The sequence below is a fragment of the Myzus persicae genome, unplaced genomic scaffold, assembly GCF_001856785.1.
Source record: "Myzus persicae strain clone G006 unplaced genomic scaffold, MPER_G0061.0, whole genome shotgun sequence".
NCBI lineage: Eukaryota > Metazoa > Arthropoda > Insecta > Hemiptera > Aphididae > Myzus > Myzus persicae.
Genome location: NW_019103603.1, coordinates 884267 through 907374, shown reverse-complemented (window position 1 = coordinate 907374; position 23108 = coordinate 884267). Strand labels below are relative to the sequence as shown.

The window sequence follows — 23108 nt, the reverse complement described above, 5'->3', positions numbered from 1 at the left end:
ATTCCTACTTAGGTTTGACTTATTTGTTACGAAAATTAGATATTATGATCAAATTTAAACTTTAAACTGTTATAATAAAAATCAGACGAAAAGTTATTCAATGTTATTAAAAATAATTATATATGTCTATTTTCTATTATAATAATCATATGTACGATTTGTGTATGTAATATCAACAACTGGTTTAACATCACGTTATGCATACGCTATTGCTTACAATATACATATTATTAAACAGTATACGTGTATCAATCGACAATCAGTATACTATTATAATATTAATTTTACGTAGTTTGACGTCACAGAATTGGAAATGCATATTGAAATAAAAACACATTTGCCAAGAACACTTTTATGTTGAAAGACAAACACTTTTTTTCTATAATTTGTATTCCAAAAAAAAAATATTCATAAGTTTAGTCGTTATTAAATACATTTATCATTATAGTATTATTCGTGGTATTTTTTTTCAAGTACCTACCTACCTATACACATAACCGCTATGTGCATTTTAAAAATACAAAATTTTGTACGATCTTATAAGTAATAAAAAATAATTGAACGGTTAGGTAATTAACTTGCATTATTAGTTTATATTATATGTACCTACTTTAAAATACTATTTTTTACCTTTTCATATAAGTGTATACGCACTCGTACAACTTGTTTAATTATATGACTGTGAATACAGATTTATTAATTGAAACAAAAAAATTGTATTATGTAATTTAAAAAAAAAAATGTAATTAATGTTAATTAATTATAAACACATGGGCCTTATATAGAGTTTCATCAAATTATTTTCGTTTAAAAAAGTTAAATTGCTTTAAAATATATTTTTTTCTTGGTTGTAGTATTTGTGATTATAAATTCCATATGACTTCTCAAATCTTATATCTCAATGATTTGATTGGTTTACATTAGCTAATAATTATTTTGTATCTTAGGGAAAAATGGGCTATACGATATGCATTTTGACTGTATATACTACAGAGTAATAATTCTAGGTTAAAAATATTAAATAAATATTTTGTTATTCACACGCTGCTGGATATTAATTATGATACTTAGTACTTTTAATTCAATAAGTTTAATTAATAACTGAGTATTATACTCGAATGATAACCATTGTGTAAATGTTTTATACTGCAGCTGTCATTTGATTACCTCAAAACGTATGGGTCATTTGAAATAGTGAAAATATCTGATAATATTATAATATAATTAAACATTTGTTGCCAAAAATAGGTTTGTTTTTCAATTCTGGAGCCTATAAAAAACTTTTAGTAAACTACATAATTTTTGTAAAGTTAACATTATAAGAGATAAAAAAAATTTAACATTTCTTTGCTTGTGATAGTCTGTTTTAATGTCTTAAAAAATCAATTATTAATTACTGAACTAATTTAATGAAAATCAAAATTGATAATAAAATAGTCTAGTAATTTAATTTTAAAGATGAATTATTACGATCGATAAGAAAAATTATATCTGATAACGCATTAAATGACTTTAATTAGGCACTACTTTATAATAGTTAATAAAACAAGAGTATATAGTTGTACATTTTATTATATATAAGATATTTATGCCTGGGTCGGGCCAATAAGACAATCGTAGTCAGTTACCTAGTAATCCTAACCATTGAATTAAAAAAAAAAGTTTTTCTCGAAGATCCAAAATAAAATGATTACAAATATAATAATGAGTATTTGAAACTTAAGTTAAATAAAAAAAAGTTTCTACATAATAATATATTCTAAACATGTTAATAGCTACAATAGAGCTACATATCCATTTGATACAATTCGTATGAAAATAAGTTTTTTTTTATGCATTGACTTTTGAAAAATTGTATTTGATCAATTTTATACATTTTGTAACTTGTAATATGAAATCCAAGATTCAGTTGAATATTTATATAGCCTTTAGAGTTTTGAAAAATATTTATTTATTTTACAGTACATTAATTATTCTTCGTATTCTATATTTATCATCATAACAACTCTTTTTAATAGGTTTTAAAAATTATAAACAAATCATTTTGAAAAGACTCATAAACTCTTATTATTTTCAAAAAAAACTAAATACTATGAACTACCACAAGGAGCTCAAAAAAAAAAAAAATACAATTAACCATAATCATTTTCTCATCTCCTAAATCTCTTTATCCACCTTACCAAATCTGGTTGGTAATCACCTAGATATAATATGAGCCTCAAGCGTAATTATTGTCGAACTCCTTTATAATTTATTTTAAATGCTCCGTCACTTTGTGGTATTATTTAATCCGTCTGTATAGTATATTATGTAGGGTTACAGCCCGCGTTTTATACATATTTTATTTGAGATTCTGAGTGACGCGTGAATACTATATTACCGTTTTAGTAATACTAAATTATGTGTTCTGTTTGTATTGTAAGTGAATTCTAAGCTCAAAAAGTTTCATGTATGTCATTTTATTTTCATCACACAAATTGTGGTTTTTTAATTTAGGTAATTTAGATGTAGCCATCATTTAGATATTTCCAATAAGTGTTTGGCCATTTCTTTAAGTCCTAAACCTAACTCTTAATTAATATATTTGCAAAAAATTAAATGGTTTCATTAAATGTGTTGCATTAATTAATAATAATTAATTTTAGTTTTGATGATTGGCTGCAATTCAAGGTTAAAAATATTCTTATGTTATCTTTTCTACGCGTATATACGACAAATCATCAATCATATTGAAACACGATTAATGTTTTACTTTGTTGTTAAGTATTATATATTATAACTTGAATCACCTGCTATGGTAGAATTAAAACAAAAGTTGGTAAACCGTGGTAAATTCAAGTAGGTGCCTACAAATAATATTTATATATAACTGTATTTATGAGTTAAAGTATTCTATACCAGAGAATAACGAAATAAAACAAAACAATGTTGTACTATACTGAAAGAATAAGTATATATTTAATATAAACAGTAAAACCAAGAAAGTATGTTTTTACAAGCATTCATGCATCAAAACTCTTATATTGTGACAAGGTATGTCTATACTGGTAAACCACAAAATCCAAAAACAAACTGATTGTCTGAATAAAGAAATAATAAAATAAAGAAAAATCATTTTACACCTATAAATAAATAATAATTTTCAGATAACTTGGGACAAACTTTTTAATGCAATTATGATGTAGGAAGAATAATATTATAAATTATATTTGACTGGAATTTGTTTTATTATATTATGCGTTCATTAAAGGTCTAAGAGAAAATATATCAGTAATAATATGATAGGATGAATATTACAAGTCACAAGGATAACCAGGATAATCAGTTTTATAAAGGTAAAAAGGATCATATTTTCAATACTTTTTAAATAGGTCATCTGATGTAATCGAGATGAGCATAGTATGATAAAAAATATTATAGATTTGCAGTCAATAGTTGGGATCAAAAGGAAAATCTCGGTTCAGATGACAGGATTTTTGTGGTCAGAATAATAATATATAAAACAGAACAATAAGTAAGACGCTATAGAGGAATGATTCTTGTTATGTTGTAAAGGCAGAATTAAATTAAATTACAATTTTATTTTATTGGTGCTTAAGATCAACAAATATTTTGTATTAGTATAAAATAATATTTAACACTATTTTCATTCGATTTTCATTATATTTTATGGGTGTGTGACATTCATCCCGATTTAAAGATAGTACTTATGATTAGTTTATAAATTAATTTATAATATTCACAGCCAACCAACGTCGTAAGAATAAGTTTAAATACAATTTTGAGCATTGTCATTATACAATATTATTTAATTGATGATTGTTTCTCCTGCAAGGGGTACAATACTTAAATCTATTACATATCAGTAATTTTTAATTATCTAAGATGAGTTTGTAAAAACCATGAACCAAGTAAGTGTTTTGATGAAGCAATATAATTCTTATTATAGTTGTTAGATCAACGTTTTAAGTCTCAAAATATCAACGCTATTTTATAATGTATAATATTTTATTGGTGGATGGCAGTACGATACAGTATAAAATATAAAAAATACTTTTTTGAATTATTAAATACCGTCTGCAAATAAAAATATGGCGAAATACCATCAAATGAGAAACTATTTTTTAGTACATTATGATTCTGAGTAAATAAAAAGTAAAAAATATATAAATACATATTTTTTGTGAATTAATGAACAATGATATTTTGGTTTAATTCGTGTAATCCATACGTTAATGAGCTAACACTTTTTGCTGTCGAAACAATAACTCTGACAAAAAACACAATAGTTGAAACTCACATATATCATTGGAAAGGTAGTGTCGACTGTCGAGTTAAGTTGCAAAACATTTTACTTAACATAGATATATTTTTGGGCTGAATACATGTTTTTTTGTTTTGACCGTTTATCATTATACTAACACTGCCTTTGTTTAAATGCCACTGGACATAGACCTCTGACTCATTTCGTGCTGTGAAAAAGAACTACAGTTTCACATATACTAGATAAGTACGTGAGTGGTGGCCGGACGTCCCAAATATGCCTGGAAGTGTCCAATGTCCATGTCTCTGTGGCAAGCGGTGATTGGGGATGACTCTGACACTAGTCGTTTCATTTACCACCTTGTCCCATTAGTTGATAGAACGCGACTTGCTGCCATGCCCGAATCATGTCATATCATTGATAAATATGATTGAGAGGTTAGGGGAGGGGGAGTGCAAGCACACTCGTAGTCACAAGACAAGTGATCACGGGAGCTGTCTCACACCGCATTGGCAGCGGTGGAGAAGTAGGACCATCGATCGGATGGAGGTTTCGTGCGAGTTGTAGGAGCCGGAACGACTGAAATTTACAGCCCTCTGGGTGTTTCAGTACGAGGGAAACAGTCACCTGTGTGCTCGTGTTCTGTGGTCGTAATTCTGTCTGATTCATCTGTACGTCGACTACGGTGAATGATGATGGGGGTGGCAATGAACCTTCGATTATTTTAAACAGGTATCAAAGCTATTGTAGGTACGCGGTTATAGTCGAAATGCGCCAAAACACTAAGGTTTACGTGCCTCCTGTGATTCAAAAGCGAAATAAATATCCACGAAAATACCTATTATTCAATATTATAAAAAATATACAAAACTAGAATTGACACCTGTCATATGCACGTGCGCATCACTTCTCGTCAATTATGCACAATGTTACTTTTAATGTACTTTTTAAACGCATGTGTAAAAAAATCAATATATTATTGTTTCATGCTGGGTATAATAACCTGGATAAATATAAAACATTTAGTAGGTATTAATAGTGTTTTGTTGGCGCTTATTGAAATCCTTTGTATTAGTTACTTACAATAAAATGTCACCGATTCCATTAAGTACCTACGGTAAACACAGTATTTAATATCATAATTCTTACGAGGTCTGAAAGAATAGCCAAAAGAAAAAACTCGTGCAAAACACTGAAAAATCGGCTAAACTGATATTTTAAATGAGATCTGCTCAGATTTATTTTTTAATGCAATGACTTATTACTGTCTTCAGATATATAATTATACACAACTTGTTTATAACGAGGGGAGCGAAGGTAGATAAGTACCAAACACCAGGTGACCCTTTCATTACAAGATTTTTACAAATTTCTCAATTTATTCAATGTTGATTACTCATTCAGCAAACTGCAAAGTTTAAGCATATACAATATCAAATACTTAATAATAAAACATTACGATGTTATACATTGACATTTCAATACACAAAATATGAATATGAAGAATTGTTCTTAATGTGATGCTTAGTGCTTATAAATTATAATACCTTCAATTAATGTTTACCAAAACAACAGTTAGTTCAAATAATATTTTAAAGTTTCATAAAAAAACACTTTTTTTTACAAGTTATTATAAAAATTGGATATCTATGGTCCTAAAGTTTTTTAAAATGTTTAAAAATTGAGCAAATTTTGAAAACAAAAAATAAAATATCATGGGACTAACGTTTTCAAAAACGTTAAAGTGAACATTTAATAATATTATAATAGTTATTATATATCATAGGTATGGCATGTTGTCGAATATTATTCTTATTAGTTATTCTCAAATACAATTTGTGAAGATAATTACTACATTATTTACGTAATTTTAACATAGCAAACAATTAATTTCAACATTTTAAATATTTTTTGATTTTTTGATTTGTCGTTTTTTTTTTTTTAAACATTTGAGGTACAAAGTTAATTTGGTTTGGGTTTTCACTAAAAAAAATTCAAACTAAATTTTTATGAAATAAATAGGTATGATAATATATTGTTACTAGAGTGTTGAGTATAAATTTGCAAACTTAAAATTGTAAATGAAAAGAAAAATGAAAATGTTATTTAGTTGACAGTTATTCCTCAAAAATCAAGTTTAATAAAAATTGAATAAGATATGAATCCAAATTCAAAGGTAAGTTTACAAGGACAAACTCAATGCGGCACATTAAATTATATTATAATATTACTTGAACTACCAATATTAGATTCTGAGCCGAGAAATGAATGTACTTATTGATATTACAGTATTTTTTTTATGTTTGTTATCATCTCTCGGGGAGGTAAAAATACTTCAATTTAAACTTTGAGAGTTATTTCTGGTAAAAAATTGGGGATTCAACTCAGTTATTTTCAAAATATTTGAGAAAAACAAAAAATTAATTAAGGAGAAACCGTTATTTGTTTTTTGTTGTAACTCAAAAACGAATAACCTTCCTTGCTTGATATTTTCATTAACTATTTAGATTAAAATTTTCAATACATGGTCCATTTTAAAATTTGACTATTTTTGAGGTATTTTAAACATTTTACATTTTCGACTCTTCCAGTATTTTATCTGTAAATATATCGATGAATCAAATTGATAGTGTCATCACTGGATGGCTTCTTTCCACAAATATTATATAAATCATGTTCTATTTTTTCTAATACCCGCATAAAATTTATTTAATTTAATATCGAAAACATTTTTCTCTTGGTTCAAAAGGTCGAAAATTTAATACAAGCAAGGTTTCTCATAAGTTTTCTTATAGTAATTGAAAAATATAAAATATATAAAAAATACATAAGTACAATTTTTTGACAGAATTCGTAAAATGCAAGAATATTGTTTTATACATTTTTGATTACAACTGATTTATATTTGATTTTAAATTATAAACATTATATCTATAAGCTTCAGTTAATTTCTGTGAGTACATATACATATACCTATTAATAGACTGCTATAGGTTATATTAATTAAAAACTACCTAATTAAATAAAAACTGGAAAATTCAAAAGAAGAATTTAATATTTTATATTATATTATAGATCAAACATGTTTGGGGGCATTTTTCTCTCACTTTTTGCTCACTTGTCAGCTTGACATAGGATAATTGGATATTATATTAGGAAGACAGGTTAGGTATGATAATTATAATTTGAAAACAATGCTAAATCATATCATCCAAAAAAATTATAAGTAGAACTCAAATCACATTTGTTAAGACGTGTTTTTAAAATGTTCACCAATTTTTTGAATGGGCAGACACTACTAAATCTAGGTTAACAGGTGATTTTCATAAAAATAAATTTCTTTCTTGGTTTCCAAGATGGAGAGGAATTCACAACGTGTAATTATTTACTTGGTAAGTGTCCACAGAATAATTAAAAAAACAGTTGCAACCTATCTCGTATTGTTAATGGCCGTCTTACTACCGAGTTAATTGCAATGAAGTTATATTTCATTTTATTATTTAATTAATTAAAAGTTATCTAAATATACCTGTATCCGCTAGAAACAACGTCCCATTCGTGCAAAAACAGTAAAATCAAATTTACGCTCCATACATATCCCGAATTTTAAGTAGTTAAAGGCAAGAAAAACCGTAAGTCTTTAACCACAACTGTTCACAAGTATATCCAAGAAACCGGGAAAAATAAAAGAATAGTAAAATAAAAATATAAGTCTTACTTTTATTTGGTACTTAATTTGAAAAAAAAAATGGCCATACGTTAAAAATATTATACTACTCTACTGTCTAATTTTCAAAATTCAGAGTTAGGTATTCAAGACTTCTACTTAACATTTAAGATTTTCTGCCTACTTCCAAGATTTTAACCTAACTTCACTAAATCGAACTGTGTCCTACTGCTCACACCATTATTTCTCGATGTCTCTTATGTGAACTTCTCCATCTGGATACCGACCAAAAAATCATGGATACCTACCGGAAACATTTTTCCCATGATGTCATTAATCTATTAATTGCCTATTAAAAAAACAAAAACAGGCCACATCAGAGTTTAGTCACTTTAATATTGTTTAATAGTCAATGATTATCCCTACAAATAAATCGCCCCTAAAATTTAACCATCGATGTCTATCTACCATCGCAACACCAACCCAAACCACCAATCTGAACTCTTCAAGGAAATCAAGATTCCGTCCTCTTCGTTCTGGGCTCATTTTTAGACTATACCAACGATATATCCACTCTAAAAGTGAATCTTTAAATCGAAATGTTGGTCTTATATGTGTTAATTCCCAACGGCCTAACAGCCAATTTCATACAATGCCCCTCTCACTTCATAAACTGTTAAATCTCTACATGCCTATTCAAATACTTCTTTCTTGCTCTCTTTCAGCAATACCAAATGTTCCTGTTATCTCTCCAACTAAGATAATCGCATTACCAAATTGCTATATTTCGCCCATTCGTGTTATTATACTTTAATTATTGTTTTTTTTTTTTCAATATTACTGAGGAATTATTTAATATATTACAATAGAATGGTTACGTATAGCAACTCTCTTTTTATTCAACACCATTTTATCTTTCTCAAAATGCTTTATTACAACGTATTACGTTTATTTATAACAACTAAACTACAATATAAACAAAAAATAAAACTTTTTATCATATTCCAAAAACCCTATTAAGACCCATAAATCCTATTGCTTTTAATTATTATTAACTCTTAGTATTACTCATTAGAATACGTTATTTATTCTAATAGATTTTAATCGATTTTATATTTACATTAATTTCTCACATATTAGTGCTATATCATTTTTTTGACTAATCTGTTACACAATGCAGGTTTCTAAATGTAAAACGTTATCATTTATTTCAATGTAAAGAATGAATGAATACGCCTTTGTATTATATATTTTTTATTTGAAATAATATTTTAAGATAAAGTTTAATTATTATTCAGAAAAAATAACTAAATAAAAATATCGTTATAAAATCATTACAACATATGCATTACAGAGTGCATACAACTAGTTAAACTTGTTTTTAATTCAAGTTTCTGTTTATGTTTTATGTTTTATATTTTATATTTTATATTTTATATTTTATCATTATTAATGTAACCGTGTATTTATATCTATTAAAATGATACTTCCGATTGAAATTACTATCAGCTTAATTAATAAATGCATACTTGTATCTATTTATGCTTAAAATACATGTCTTTGTAATTAGTTTTGTTTTTTAGAAAATAATAGTTATTGAATCGTATCACTGTATCAGTTTGTTTTTACAATTGGTCACTGTAATGACTAATTTATGTGTTACATTTGAATCTAATAATAAATCATTTTATAGGACATACATATTATGAAAAATGATTCTGAATGAAAATGATATTACTTATTGGGATGCATGGTAACCAAACAAATGGTTTAACTAAAGCAAAATTAGTATAATCTCAATACTGAAAAATTAACATCAAAAAGTTTCTGTTAGTAACTTGTAAGTTTGTTTGTGTCATTTGAAACCGTTACATAAATTTCTACGTCGTAGGTAGAATATATTATTATAATATCATACTAAGGCCACTACAAAGACGTTAAAATGGAGTTCTGTGGTATTATTTGCACTTTTAACAGTGATGATTAATGGCGGATACTATTCATGATCATTTTATACACTCGCGTGACCTCGCGCCACCAAAATCCTCACGAATATTTATTTATACATAATAGTATATTAATAATAATATCTTATCATGCACTATTATAAATGTTAATACTAGTCGTAGTTATAGGGCTGTAGGCATTATCATGTTGGAGGACGTCACACATGTGGCTGAGTATGAAATTAATAGTATATAATAACGATTTCTCCGATTCGTTAAAATATGAAACTTTGGCGATTACACATTTTGTAACAGATTATATTATGTTCTTTAGCTGATCGTATGAAATTAATGGCTGAACAATATTCAATGTTGTATCTCATTAATCAGTCAGGGTCAGTAGGCCATAGACCAGAATTTCAGACGTACGATCTAATTTATATGATATAGATATCGGTTGATACAGTAACCTAACGTGTACCTACTCAGATTTTAGACGAAATTATCACATCGTCAACAATAGTTATTGAGGATAATTACAATATTATTATTCAATTCAAATGCTAGTAGATACTATTTGATATTTATCGATAGGTTAAATAACTACTGTTGGTACCTATTTCTTATTATAGATATTTAGATAAAATCCACATAAATAATCTGTTATATCATGAGTGCTTGAGTGTTTTGTAATATAAGAAGTTTTGTCGGGTTTTTATGGGTGTTCACTGTTCATTTATATCACGTTCTTTGAATTTCGCACTTGAATCATAGAAGAGAATTCATCTGTCTGGCATCGATGATGTTGATGACGTATTTCATATAGGTACCTACTTTATTAGTAACGTTATATAGTTTAATAACTTTCATTATACAGCTATATAGTATTAGGAACATGCTCCAAAATATATTTTGTCTGACGTTCAAGTTTTCAAACTAATAAGTCACTATCGAAGTTTTGCGGAAATACTGATAATCAATATTAATAACAATGGTAGTCGATAAAATCCATTTTATACACACTTGCACAATTTGTAATAATACCGTTGATAATATTATTAATGATAGGAGTGGTCCTGGAATTAAAAGTTCTAATTTCCAATTTAGATTATTATAGTTGAGATTTGTAAATAATACAATTGTGTGTGCAATATTTAACCGGCTATACATGTTAATTAATAACCAATTATTTACAAAACAATACCAACCAAAATCTATATAAAATTAAAAATTTTATTTTGATTTCATTACACTTGTATTAGATAATCATGTGTTTTAAGAAAACTGTTTTACAAAATTACTGTCTCTACTAATAGTCAAGATATAGATGAAGTATTTTTAATTAATTCAAGATAGATAATTACAACACAAGAACAATTTTAAATTGTTGTTTTATGTTTTTTCAATAAAATACAAGTTATGATAATATGTAGCTACCTAGTTGTATAATAATTGCAGGACTCATGTACGGTACATCTGAAAATTTTGTACTGCGGTCTTCCTTATAAGTGGTTTTCCCCTTCCTCTTTTCCTAGACCAGAGGTCCCGCAATTTGGTCAATTTCCTTGTAGTTGTTTTTTTTTGTATATAAATGTTGTTTTCGTATTTGTCACGCACCACTAAGTGGTAATCCTTACATTTCGGTACATTTCCAGGAATTGCAAAAGTAAAGTTTTATTATACTTGCGTGTTGCGGATTTCGCAACCAGACATGCTATGTATATTATAATTGTAAGATTCAATCACTAATCCTTCAATCAACCACTTATTTGGAATTGTACAATTTGCAGTCAATAGTGACATTCTATCATAATATATATAACTCATGTTTAATTTTTTAATAAAAATATGTTAACTTTGTGAGTCTGTAACAAAACTATGAGAGAAAAGCCTAGAAATTATGAATTACATACGAAAAAAGCGGCCCTTGTTGTACATTAGGTTTCTAGAGAAGTCAGTGCAGGAAATAGATTTATTAAACTCGAATTCAATGGTATAACATCATTGTACACAAAAAACGATTCCGGGCGAAGACGGTCTGTCAAGCATGATACAACTACTGAACTTATAACAAATGCTCATAAAACATTATTGTGAATTTACGCTCATCTTTTTTTTTTATTTCCACTAACAACAACTTATAAGAAACCTTGTATTAGTGTATTACATTTACAAGTTTTTTAGCCAAACAAACATTTTTTTTATCGACATAATTTAATCAATATCTACATTCATAGCGCCAACCAGAATATAAAATGAACCTGTACTAAAATTAGCTAACTAATGCACTTATAATATGTGCTTTGAGGTTCGATTATATTTATAATTTTCAATATTCTATGAATAAATAGTATGTTTATGGGGATGGGTTAAATGGGTGTATCGGCCGCCACGATATTGAGATGAGTTTTATCAATCTTGAGAATTCGCGAAAAGCTAAATTCCTTGAATACCAAAGTACCTAACTATCAACTATGACAAGCTTTTCAATTATTACATTTGAGACTTTCACGTTTGTGGATTTCTTCAACCCGTGGCCACCGTATATTTATTTGAAACATGTGAACATATTTTATATTATTATTTTTAGAATTTACGAATATAGTGTGTAATAAATGCTGTATAATGTATTCTTCTGTAAAATATATACCTATACATTATAGTAATATTATTGATACCTTAATTTTTTTGCTTTCCTATTATTTTTTTCTTTAAATTTTTTTTTGTACTATTTACAGACGCTTACGATACACATATATTATATATTATATTTTTTTTATTCATTTAATACTGAAAACTACACCGGGTGTGTAAAGAAAATCTTTATCAGTATTTCAATATCTTCAAAAATATAATTCATTATTATAAATTCGTATTGTATAATATAGTAATAAATATTGTCTTTCTGTGATATCTCCGTTTTTGTTGTAGGTATCTATAATATAGTGAGATCTTCAATGTTTAAAATATTTTTAAAAAAAATGTAAAAAAACTTTTTCTCTATTTTTATTTGAAAAAAATTATCGTTTGTAGTGTAAGGAATGTATTTTATTTAAAATATTTAAATAGCTTGGGGAATAGTTTGTGAAAAACTGTATTTTCTACGAATTTACGATGACTTCCTAGTCACCAGGATTGCTTTTATTTTTGATAGTTCTGATGAAACGTTTTCAAATGGAACTCAAAGACATGGATAAATTAATTACACACTATGAATATAATATTTTCTTTGCAATATCCAATATTAGTAACTATAAAGTATCTATTCCACATCACTTGTGTGAGAAATCGTTTATAAGTAATGCAACTGATCTCTGAAGGATACAATTATTGCAATAAAGTAATATATAAAATAATGAATGATTTTCTGAACTGTATTTACTGATATAGTCTGATAAAAATTAATAATTAAAGAGGATGATTTGAAATAATAATAATAAATTATTATTTCGTTCTAAATTTAAGGCGATGTTAGAGTAAACCATCTGTTATCCACGGTGTCTTTGTAGACAATAAAATATAACAAGCAATTTGTTTGCACTTCTCATTCTGTAGTCAAACTTTCCTAAACCTAGGCTAAATATAACCTATTAAAAAATGTAGTGAGGGACTTTACCATATGTGATTTTACTGTAGACCTTACAACCCAGTAAGTAGGTATTTAATGATATTATTAGATATTAACAATCAATAAATAAACGACTAATAGTCAGTCTGATTAGTAATTCATATGGATTATTTAGAATGAGATTTCTTTATAATTTTTTTGAAATAGGTTATTATGCTAAAAAAATAATAAACGGCGGTTTATCTAAAAATTAAACACTTAAAATGGTTTGGTGAATTACCTATAAAATATATATATATGTATATTTATCAAGATAATAAATATTACTCTGATAACCTCTCAATTGATTTATACTCTTTCTTTACTTTATTAGACAATTTTAATTTTGACTATTTTTTCATTCATATTTTTGTGCTCGTAGTTGTTTTGCTTTGGTAGAATCAGATCGTTCTAATATTGATTTATGTTATAAATGAAGTTAAACTTTTTGGGCATCAATCATTGAATTCAAACTTTTACTAGTTGAATATTAAATGTATTTAATAGTTTATAGTTAGGTATTTTAGTATTTGCAATAAGCTACGATCACAATTCAGTATTCACAGTATTTTTAATTCATATTAAGTATAAAGTGGGAAAGGCTTGTACTTAATTAGTAGGTCAATACTTCATTAGTTGAAAACAAATATATCACTCATTGACAAAAAAATTTTTTTCCATAAATCACAAAAAGTATTAAACCTTATATTTGTTGTTGTTAAATACCTTAGATTTGGTTGGATTTAATAACAATCACATGCGTGCTACTACTTGAAACTGTGTAGGTAAATAGTATTATTTTACCTTAAATTATGTGTATACTATTGAGAATAGTACCAACAATTATACAGATTTTACAAATTTTTTAATTTATAAAATATGTCAAACATGAGTCGATACTTGTTAATTATGAATTATGATATTTTACACACAAGTACATTTGAAATAAAAACACTTTTTCTAATACGGTTATAACTTATAAGGCAAAATAAAATGACAACAATTTTCGAATATCTTCACTCAATAACAGAGAATACAAAAGTGATATTAAACGATTTATACTAAAATATAAAAGTGAATAAAACTATGAATTTGTTTGCGTTGATAATGTATTAAAGTTGTTTCTTTTATAATACCATAATTAATAGGAAATTCCTTCTTTTTATTATCTAATACACTAAAAAGTATAGGTATGCACACGAATTCAAATATTTTATAATTTGCATAAATGAAATATTATTAAATTATTTTAATCTATCACGCCGCTTGTTTTGACCGGAGTACGCAGAAATATTAATTAAAAGGGTATTACCTACGAAGAAGTGATTCATTATGGTAAAACCAATAATTCACTTGTTTCGTAAACATTTTGAAATAATATGTTTTGTTCATTAAGCATTTATGAGTAAATAATACATGTTTTTAAAAGAAATAATATTATGCTCTCTAGATTTTAACCGGTGATGGTCGGAAATATCGTTATGGTTTCGTTATTACGTAATGCATTATACATTACACATTTATACCTGTTAGAGTTTCTTTAAAGTTTACACGATTTAACTTTAGCTGAAGTGTCCCTCGAGTATTATTATGGTAAAGCAAACTGAATTTTGGTTTAAAATGTCTTTAAAGAAACTATTAACTAAACATGTTAATTTTTAATATGAGATTTACCCACCCTTATAAATGTTATTTATAATGTATTATTATTGTTTTCATAGAAACATCTAATAAAACAAATATTTAAAAAAAATTGTTTTATTTTGAACTACTATTCTTTATCATTATACGTACCCATCTACGTTAATACTCACTGTTAATCATTTCTATGAATTCTTTATGGGGTTTTAAAAAATTAAAAATCTTAATTACTACTTGTTTATTCTGCGCAATTAAACATTTTTATAAACTCGTATACTAAATCAACTTTGATGTACGACCTTCAGTATTGAGGTTTCACTAAAAAATTAAACTTAAATAAAAGAACATTCAAATTAAAATGTTCATCTCTTTAGCATCAACTTTAATATACAATTCACAATTTAATTGTAAGTAGCACTTTGAAAAACTTTTGAAGATTTTTTTTCACTAGAAAAAAACTTAAATTTATTTAAACGGGCTTGGAATCATTATTAAAAAATGTCGAAAGTATTGAGTATTAACAGTATAAAAACAAAACTCATTCAATTTTTATTTTTTTTTAAGATGTTTTTAAGTCAGTTCTGATTTCAGGTACCCAAAGCATAGGCTTTGTGAAAATTTTTTTTTTTTGTTTTTAAATTCGATTTTTTACTGTCTCAATAATCTATAAGTTTTTTTACTGTTACAAGTTTTATTAAATTCTTATCGACACTAGCCAATATTAATATACTGCGCGATAAAATATATTTATGATAGTCGTTGATTTTATACTACCATAATAGATATATAAATGTATACTGATTTTTTAATAGATAATTTATTATTTTAATATTTAAAAATAAATCATATCAATGTTAAATAAATATTTATTTGCCCAGTATAAAGAATTTATCTTCATAATTTTTAGTAGATATTAGTTGCAGCAGAAATTATATGATATATGTATTGTTATATTTTGAAATTTATTTTTTTGCATTCCTTAGTTTTATAATTAAAAAAAAGGTTTTGTAACTTTAAATATCGGTAGTGCCTGGATGAAGTCGCTGTTCGTGCAGGGGCTCAGTCAGTATGCTACAAAGGACGTCTAGTCTACAATATAAAATGCTAGACTATAAACATAAAAAAAAATCAAAAACTTCCAAACATCCCCTTCTGCTCATAGATCAGTTAATCTTCTTAAGACTGTGAATCCAAGTGTCTATCGATCACCTTATTGCAATAATATTCATGAATATCTTATGTATACCTTTATTTATCAACGAATTTAAATATATCATTATAATCCCTTAATTAAATCACCAACTTCCGTTTTAGATAATTACTTTCGTAGTTATATTAGATCAAAACTACTCCCCAATGATATAAGTATTTAATTTTTAACTAAGATAAGATACATCTACTATAAATTCAAAATGTATAGCTGTATTTTGTTTGATTTGTAACAGTTTTTTCATTTTTTTGTAATAGTTTTAAATGATATATCATTATTATAAGTTAATAGTTGTGCTATATTTTATTATTAACGATAATCGTTAAGACTAATGGTGTTACCTAGGGTTCCCAAATTTAAAACAATTTAAAAATACTTATTTTTACTTAAATTTAAACCAGAACCTTTTTTTAGTAATTTTTAAAAACGACATCAAAATATTCAAAATAAGGGCCTACAACACTAAATATGCATTGGCTCTGGGAAGGGAGGGGTAACCTAGCTTTTCAAAAATTTATTTTAAATTGAGTATACTATGATAAATGACTGTATAACAAATTACGTTGCATTATACGAAAAAAAGGTCACCATTACAAAAAAAAGGTGGACTAGTGGGTATCACTCTACTGTACTTTAGATGTCACGTGGGTCACTGTAATGGATGTGTTAAATTTAAATTCAATGATATTACATCATTTTATAACAAAAATAATTCTAAATAAAAACGGTCTGTCACTAAATTACTAAATATTATATTATAATAATATGATATATTTGTAATACTACCTATCAAAGTAATTTATTATACTAATAGTAACGCATTAGGTTGAATAATTTTTGCTTGACAATATTGAATTTGAAAGTGTTATTGTGTGTATGAAATATATTAACATACTTAAAAAAGTTGGAAGTACTTGCTATAATATTTTTAAAATTGCAGTAAAATAACTAAAATAACAACTATTTTATATTATTTAATGTTTTATGTTCACTATTATTAATTTTTAATGTATTCTATTTAGGTATTTTATGCAGTTATATACTTATATATATTTAATACTTGTTAAGCTATTATAGTTACACAAGGAGCTAAAAAAAAGTTCCAATTGTTTATTTAATTTAAATGTTCTTAAAGTTTCTTGACTGAGTGAAATTTTTTATGAGCCGTTATAGAAAAACTACGTTAAAGAACTTCTCATAAGTGCCATAAGTTAAAAATCAAAGCTTTATTTTGACTACTTATGGTGTAACAAACAAAAAAAATTTTTTTTTTAAAACCAAACGTTCTCATCGCAAAATCACATTTAATCTAAAATCTTGTTAAGCCTAGTTAATAAAATATGTCATATTTTGTGTATTTTTATGTACAAATGAACTTGTCTTCCTCCTAGACTAATATTAAGTAATTTTTAAAAGTTTTAAATTTAGTTATAGCTTATTAATAAATAATAATCATTATCACACATAATATTATGTAGCTTAAATTAATTTATTTTTAAAAATTGTAAAAATATATTTATGCAGATATACTGTATGACTCTACAGTCTACAATGCATATTATATTGACACATAAAAAAATAAATATGTTATTTTAATTATATATTTATAATGTAGACCCATAGTATGCATAGTCTATCATTAATTATTTAATGCAAGTATTTAGACATACAAAATAAAATAATTATGATCATTTGTAACTAATACTCAAATGTAAACTTTTAAATTTTTTATTTGATTTGAAATTTATTTCTACAGATATAAAGAAAAAAATTTAAATAATTATTTAAACTTGTATGTGTAACTGGTGTGCTATTACATTTAATTGTATTGTGTAAAGTTGTGTATGCATTGAGCGTGAGCGTAGTAGTTTCATTAACTTTGACAAACTAGTTATCTTATTATTATACCTAACATTAAACAACCGGCACTCTGCAGCCTGTAATAATAGTAGTATGTACCTAAATAATAGTAAATAAAAATGTAGGAAAGTAGGTAACTGCTATGCTGTACAGCAGGTACTAGGTGTTGAATGTGGCTCGTCATTGAGGAGTAATTTACTGTAATTTATGTGTTCAATTTGAATTTAATAATAATTAATCATTGTGAACGAAGAACGATTCTTAGCGGAGATTGTCCATCAGCCTTTATTACTATAAGTATTTTATACTATGTATTTACATTGATACTAAAGTAATTTATTTTACTACCTATTAATAATATGAGAACTTGAATTAATTTTTCCTAAAGACATCGCTTTCAAATCGTTATTCTTCGCTTAAATATCAAATGTCAAAACAATGTCCAAACTAAATAAAAAAATGTTTGATAATACCCCTAACATTCTTTAAATTTTAAGATTTTAGTAAGAAACAGTGACAGTAAGAACTAATTACGATAGTTACCTTTTGTTTTCAATTTCTAGGTTTACATATAAAAATAGTAATTGTATAGATTTTTAACATCAAAATAGTGAATTTAACAAATTTTGTCAAAATATTAACTTAAAACACTCATAAAGTCATAACCAATTATTGTAGCTGTAAGTTCAACTTTTTTTCAAAATAATTCCAAAATTGACTGAGCTTACATTTTTTATTGATATTTGAAAATGTTGATGTCCTATACATAGCTTAAACTTAATCTAAATATTTTGAAAGTTTTATTGAGCACCCACGTATTATCAAAACTATAATTTAAACATTTAGTGAAAATATTAAGTATGTACAATTATTTGTTTTTGAACTACATCAAAATAACAAAATGCATTATTTCGAAAACAGGTTTAGCTGATCAATTTCCATTTTTCCCTATTTTTAAAATTTTTTTTAAAATTTTTAAGAAAAGTACTGGGAATTTTTTGCTTTGACCTCCCAAAGTATTAACTAGATTCTCTTTTCTACTAGACAATATAATGAAGTTGAAGATTGAAATAATTTTACTGCTCCAAAAGGTAAAGTTTGATGACACACAACAAAATAAATAAAATAACACACATCATTGTAAAATACAGCGCTCAGCTCAGAATCCAAAATTATGAAATTATGTTTACCTGCGAGATGTACCTCTTACGTACAAATGGTTTGCGGTTGTTCTCGAAAATGATTAACTAGTATCACTTTGGTGTTATATCATTCATTAATTTTATCAGGTCAAAATACATTCACAAGCTTATTCCTAATGTGTTTTTTTACAAACATTTTACAGACGATGGGTTTTCGACCATAGCTACGTCATTAATGGCCGTCCACATGGTGCTTGTGGCGATAATCGGCACCACAGCGAATTTATGTGTGTTTCTGGCTCTATCCATGAGCCATAAGGTTTCCAACAACCTTTTGCTGCTAAACTTGTGCGTCGCTGACAGTATGGTGTGCATTATTAGCGGACCGTTAACAGTGCTTTCTTGGGAGTGGCCGATACTGTCTTCGTACACCATCGTTAACGCAGTACAGGTAATTCTGAACATTGCATTAAAGTTGACGACTATTGCAACACAACTGTGCGTGCAAAATCAATTACGCAGACTTTATATTTTTGGGCCATGATCGATGCACACTCGGATATTATACGTAGGTACTCTCACGATCTTTATCGAACGTTTAGAGATCACTTCATTTTTTTAACGGAGGGTCTAATTATTTACAAGTCATATCAAAACACAATGATTTCTATTAAAGAAACCTTGTAATTTTATTAAATCACTTTAATAAATTCTAGTGTCAATAGTTGAACTATGTACTTATATAATATTATGTTATAAATTGTCTGTTACTCAATAATAATTATAGTCTTCCGACACATTCTATATTATTTTGGACTGTAATATTGAAGTGATGGTAAAATATTTAATCGATTTGTAATATTTTTACCTTCAGTATACTAATTAGAGTTTAGATTTTCATTGAAACAAAGAACAACCTAACTAATGGGAACATGTGTTCTCCGAGAGTATGTCTTTAAATGGTTCTCCGGTGATTATTAGATTTTTGACCCAATATTTATATTGCATAATAATGATATATTATATTAACCGTAAGTCCTAAATGTGCAGTATTTATTTTGGTTTAGGATAGAGTTTGACTTTAAAGTTTGTGTTACATATTTTGAAACAAATAGTATGTATTGATATCCTACGTCTCATGAAAAAAGATTGCATTCTTTTTTCTAGTAGATATCTAGTATTCTGAACTATGAATATTTTAGTTTATTTTCTCTTTTTTAATTATGATGTATTTATCTAGCCAATGTTACATTAATCAATAGTATACTGTATATACACGAAAAGTTTATAAGCGATTCACGTCACTGGCTGTTTCACTTGTGAAATGTTGTGTGAAACCAAATTAAAATGAAATAAGCATATGAGAATACAAAAAAATAAATAAATAAATAAAACAGGGTGTAACAGAAAAATGTAAACTACAAAAAAATGTATACTAGTAGTTAAACATATGACAACAACTGTGAAAATTATATTGATAATAAATAGCTTAAGAAATATACTCATGTCAGGAAATTCCCGAAAATCATATTTTTAAAAAATGTATTACGTTTTAAATTAATTTATTCCAGAAAGATATTGCTAATTTAAAAAGTTCTAAAAACTACTTGACTTGGATAAATGTTTTTACCATCAAAATTGTTTTTATAATCCGATTTATGAATTGACTAATGACGTAACGTCACCACAACCTGCAGAAATGGAATTTCTTTCAGTTTAACTTACAATTGTGTACCTATTTACCAGAATAAAAATAATTATATGAATACAAAATTGCTAGTTGTTAACATTATAATATTATGATGTGAAACGTTTAACTTAAATTGATATCACCTACGTTTGTACCAGCAGAGCTGATTTTCAATTAAAAAATTGTTTCGGGTATATATTATGATATTTTAAACCAACATGAAAATAACAAAAATGTTAAATTTGTAAATAATTAGAAACTGTAGAAACATATTAAGCTGACTTTTTTTTTTAATGATAAATGTAAAATGTGTAATACATAATGTATGTAATGTATGAAACGGAACAAAAGCCATTTATAGTATAATACTATTTTTCACAGACTTGTTTAATTTTGAATATACTTTTCAAAATATGATTTGAGTATTATCTTTTTTTTTTTTAAAGGATTGTGTTGTTCTAATATCAGATAGCTATGTTCAATATTTTACAATGTGTACAAATTTGTTTGTACCTACCTCATTATTTACCTACTTCAACATATTTTGATATAATGCATTACAAACTTTTTAAGTTGAAAATGTTCAAAAGAAGTTTTTTGAATACGTTTGTGGTTTTATTTAAAATCATGCAAACTTATTAAAAACAAGGCGCAAGAATTCTGTAAAAGATAGAGAAGTCTTTGTTTCAATGTGATGTCTCACGAATAAATTCATAACACCGGACCAAAATGTAAATGTAAATCTAAAAATCAACTGCTTTTGAAACAAAACAAAAACATCATTATCAAAGTAAATTGGAGAGACTTGGTTAATTAGGTTAATTAACAACGTTTCGATTGAATTGATGTAATAACATTGAAATACCTATGGTGTATTCGATATTGTAATAAAGCCGTGAACTAATTGCTAAATTATTCGTTAGTTGGACAGTGGTCTGATGTTTATACTTGCAGTGGTAACCGGGACTATCGGTCAATAGAAGTACCTACCTATATAACCATCGTCTGTGAAACGATATTATATTGTAAAACATACTATGGGTATTTGGAGTTTCATGAATATTCATATTTCTATACTACTTTTTGATATATTACAGTCAGTTTATTTACTAGTACACTCGTCGTAACTGTAACGCACTAGTCTATATTATTATGTCTTTCGTAGGATTTGGGTATACTGTGAGCGGACACACCAACCACCCACGGCCACGGGATGACCCATCTAAATTTCACCCCGATGGTATAATGCGTTTATGTAATAAAAACAACGCCATGTAAAACATACAAATTGCAAATTAAAACAAAATAGAAAATACTTTTTAATAGCCTCGGAGCAAAAAAAAAAAAAAAAATATAAAAATAACCGTAACGTCCGAAACTTAAAAGGCGCAGTTTGAATTTTATACTGAACAAAAATAAGCATACATATGTATACCAATTTAAAAACGCTTAATGAATTACCATTATAACAAAAAACCATTTTAAATACCTTTTCTTAATTTGCAATGAGTTCCCATTTCAAATTATTTTTTATATGCTGAGTCGGAGCTATGCATGCATTCTATTAGGTGCACTGTAATGACTATTATGCCTAAATAAAAATGTAGAATATTTTACGAATATGAAATCCATGCACTAGTATTTAAATGATTATTTCATGATATTGTTGTACTCTTAATAGGTTTTACATTCCATCAATTTATAATAGTGTAAATCGCATACTATTATAGTAATAACGCTGAATAATTAATTTATATAGGTACCTATGTATCTTTTACTAACTTAAATATCACTTCAGCATATAAGAGGTTGGGGAATTGTACTTCTCCTGTGTTTTTACATGGTATTGGGATAAAATATGTTGATTTAGAATATCCAAATTAGAAAAAAAATTTAAACCAACCTGGTTAAACAGATAATATTAATAATAACTACATTATTCTCAGGTAGTTGAATAACATTTAAAAAACATATTTTAATTTGATAATAATTGCTTTATGAAAAATGTAACATTGTTAAGAAAGTTATTAATATATTTATGTTTACAATTTTTATAAATATTGTTTATTTGTATCATAAAA

The 23108-nt window shown here is 26.4% G+C and overlaps 1 protein-coding gene across 1 annotated transcript in view; it reads left to right on the top strand.

Moving 5' to 3' along the window:
* LOC111034889 (probable G-protein coupled receptor No18) overlaps positions 1-23108 on the top strand; it is a 114318-nt gene that overhangs the window by 37533 nt on the left and 53677 nt on the right. Inside the window, exon 3 of the mRNA XM_022316298.1 lies at positions 19541-19788. Within this exon, the coding sequence (XP_022171990.1) occupies positions 19541-19788 (248 nt within the window). The remainder of the gene's footprint in view (positions 1-19540; positions 19789-23108) is intronic.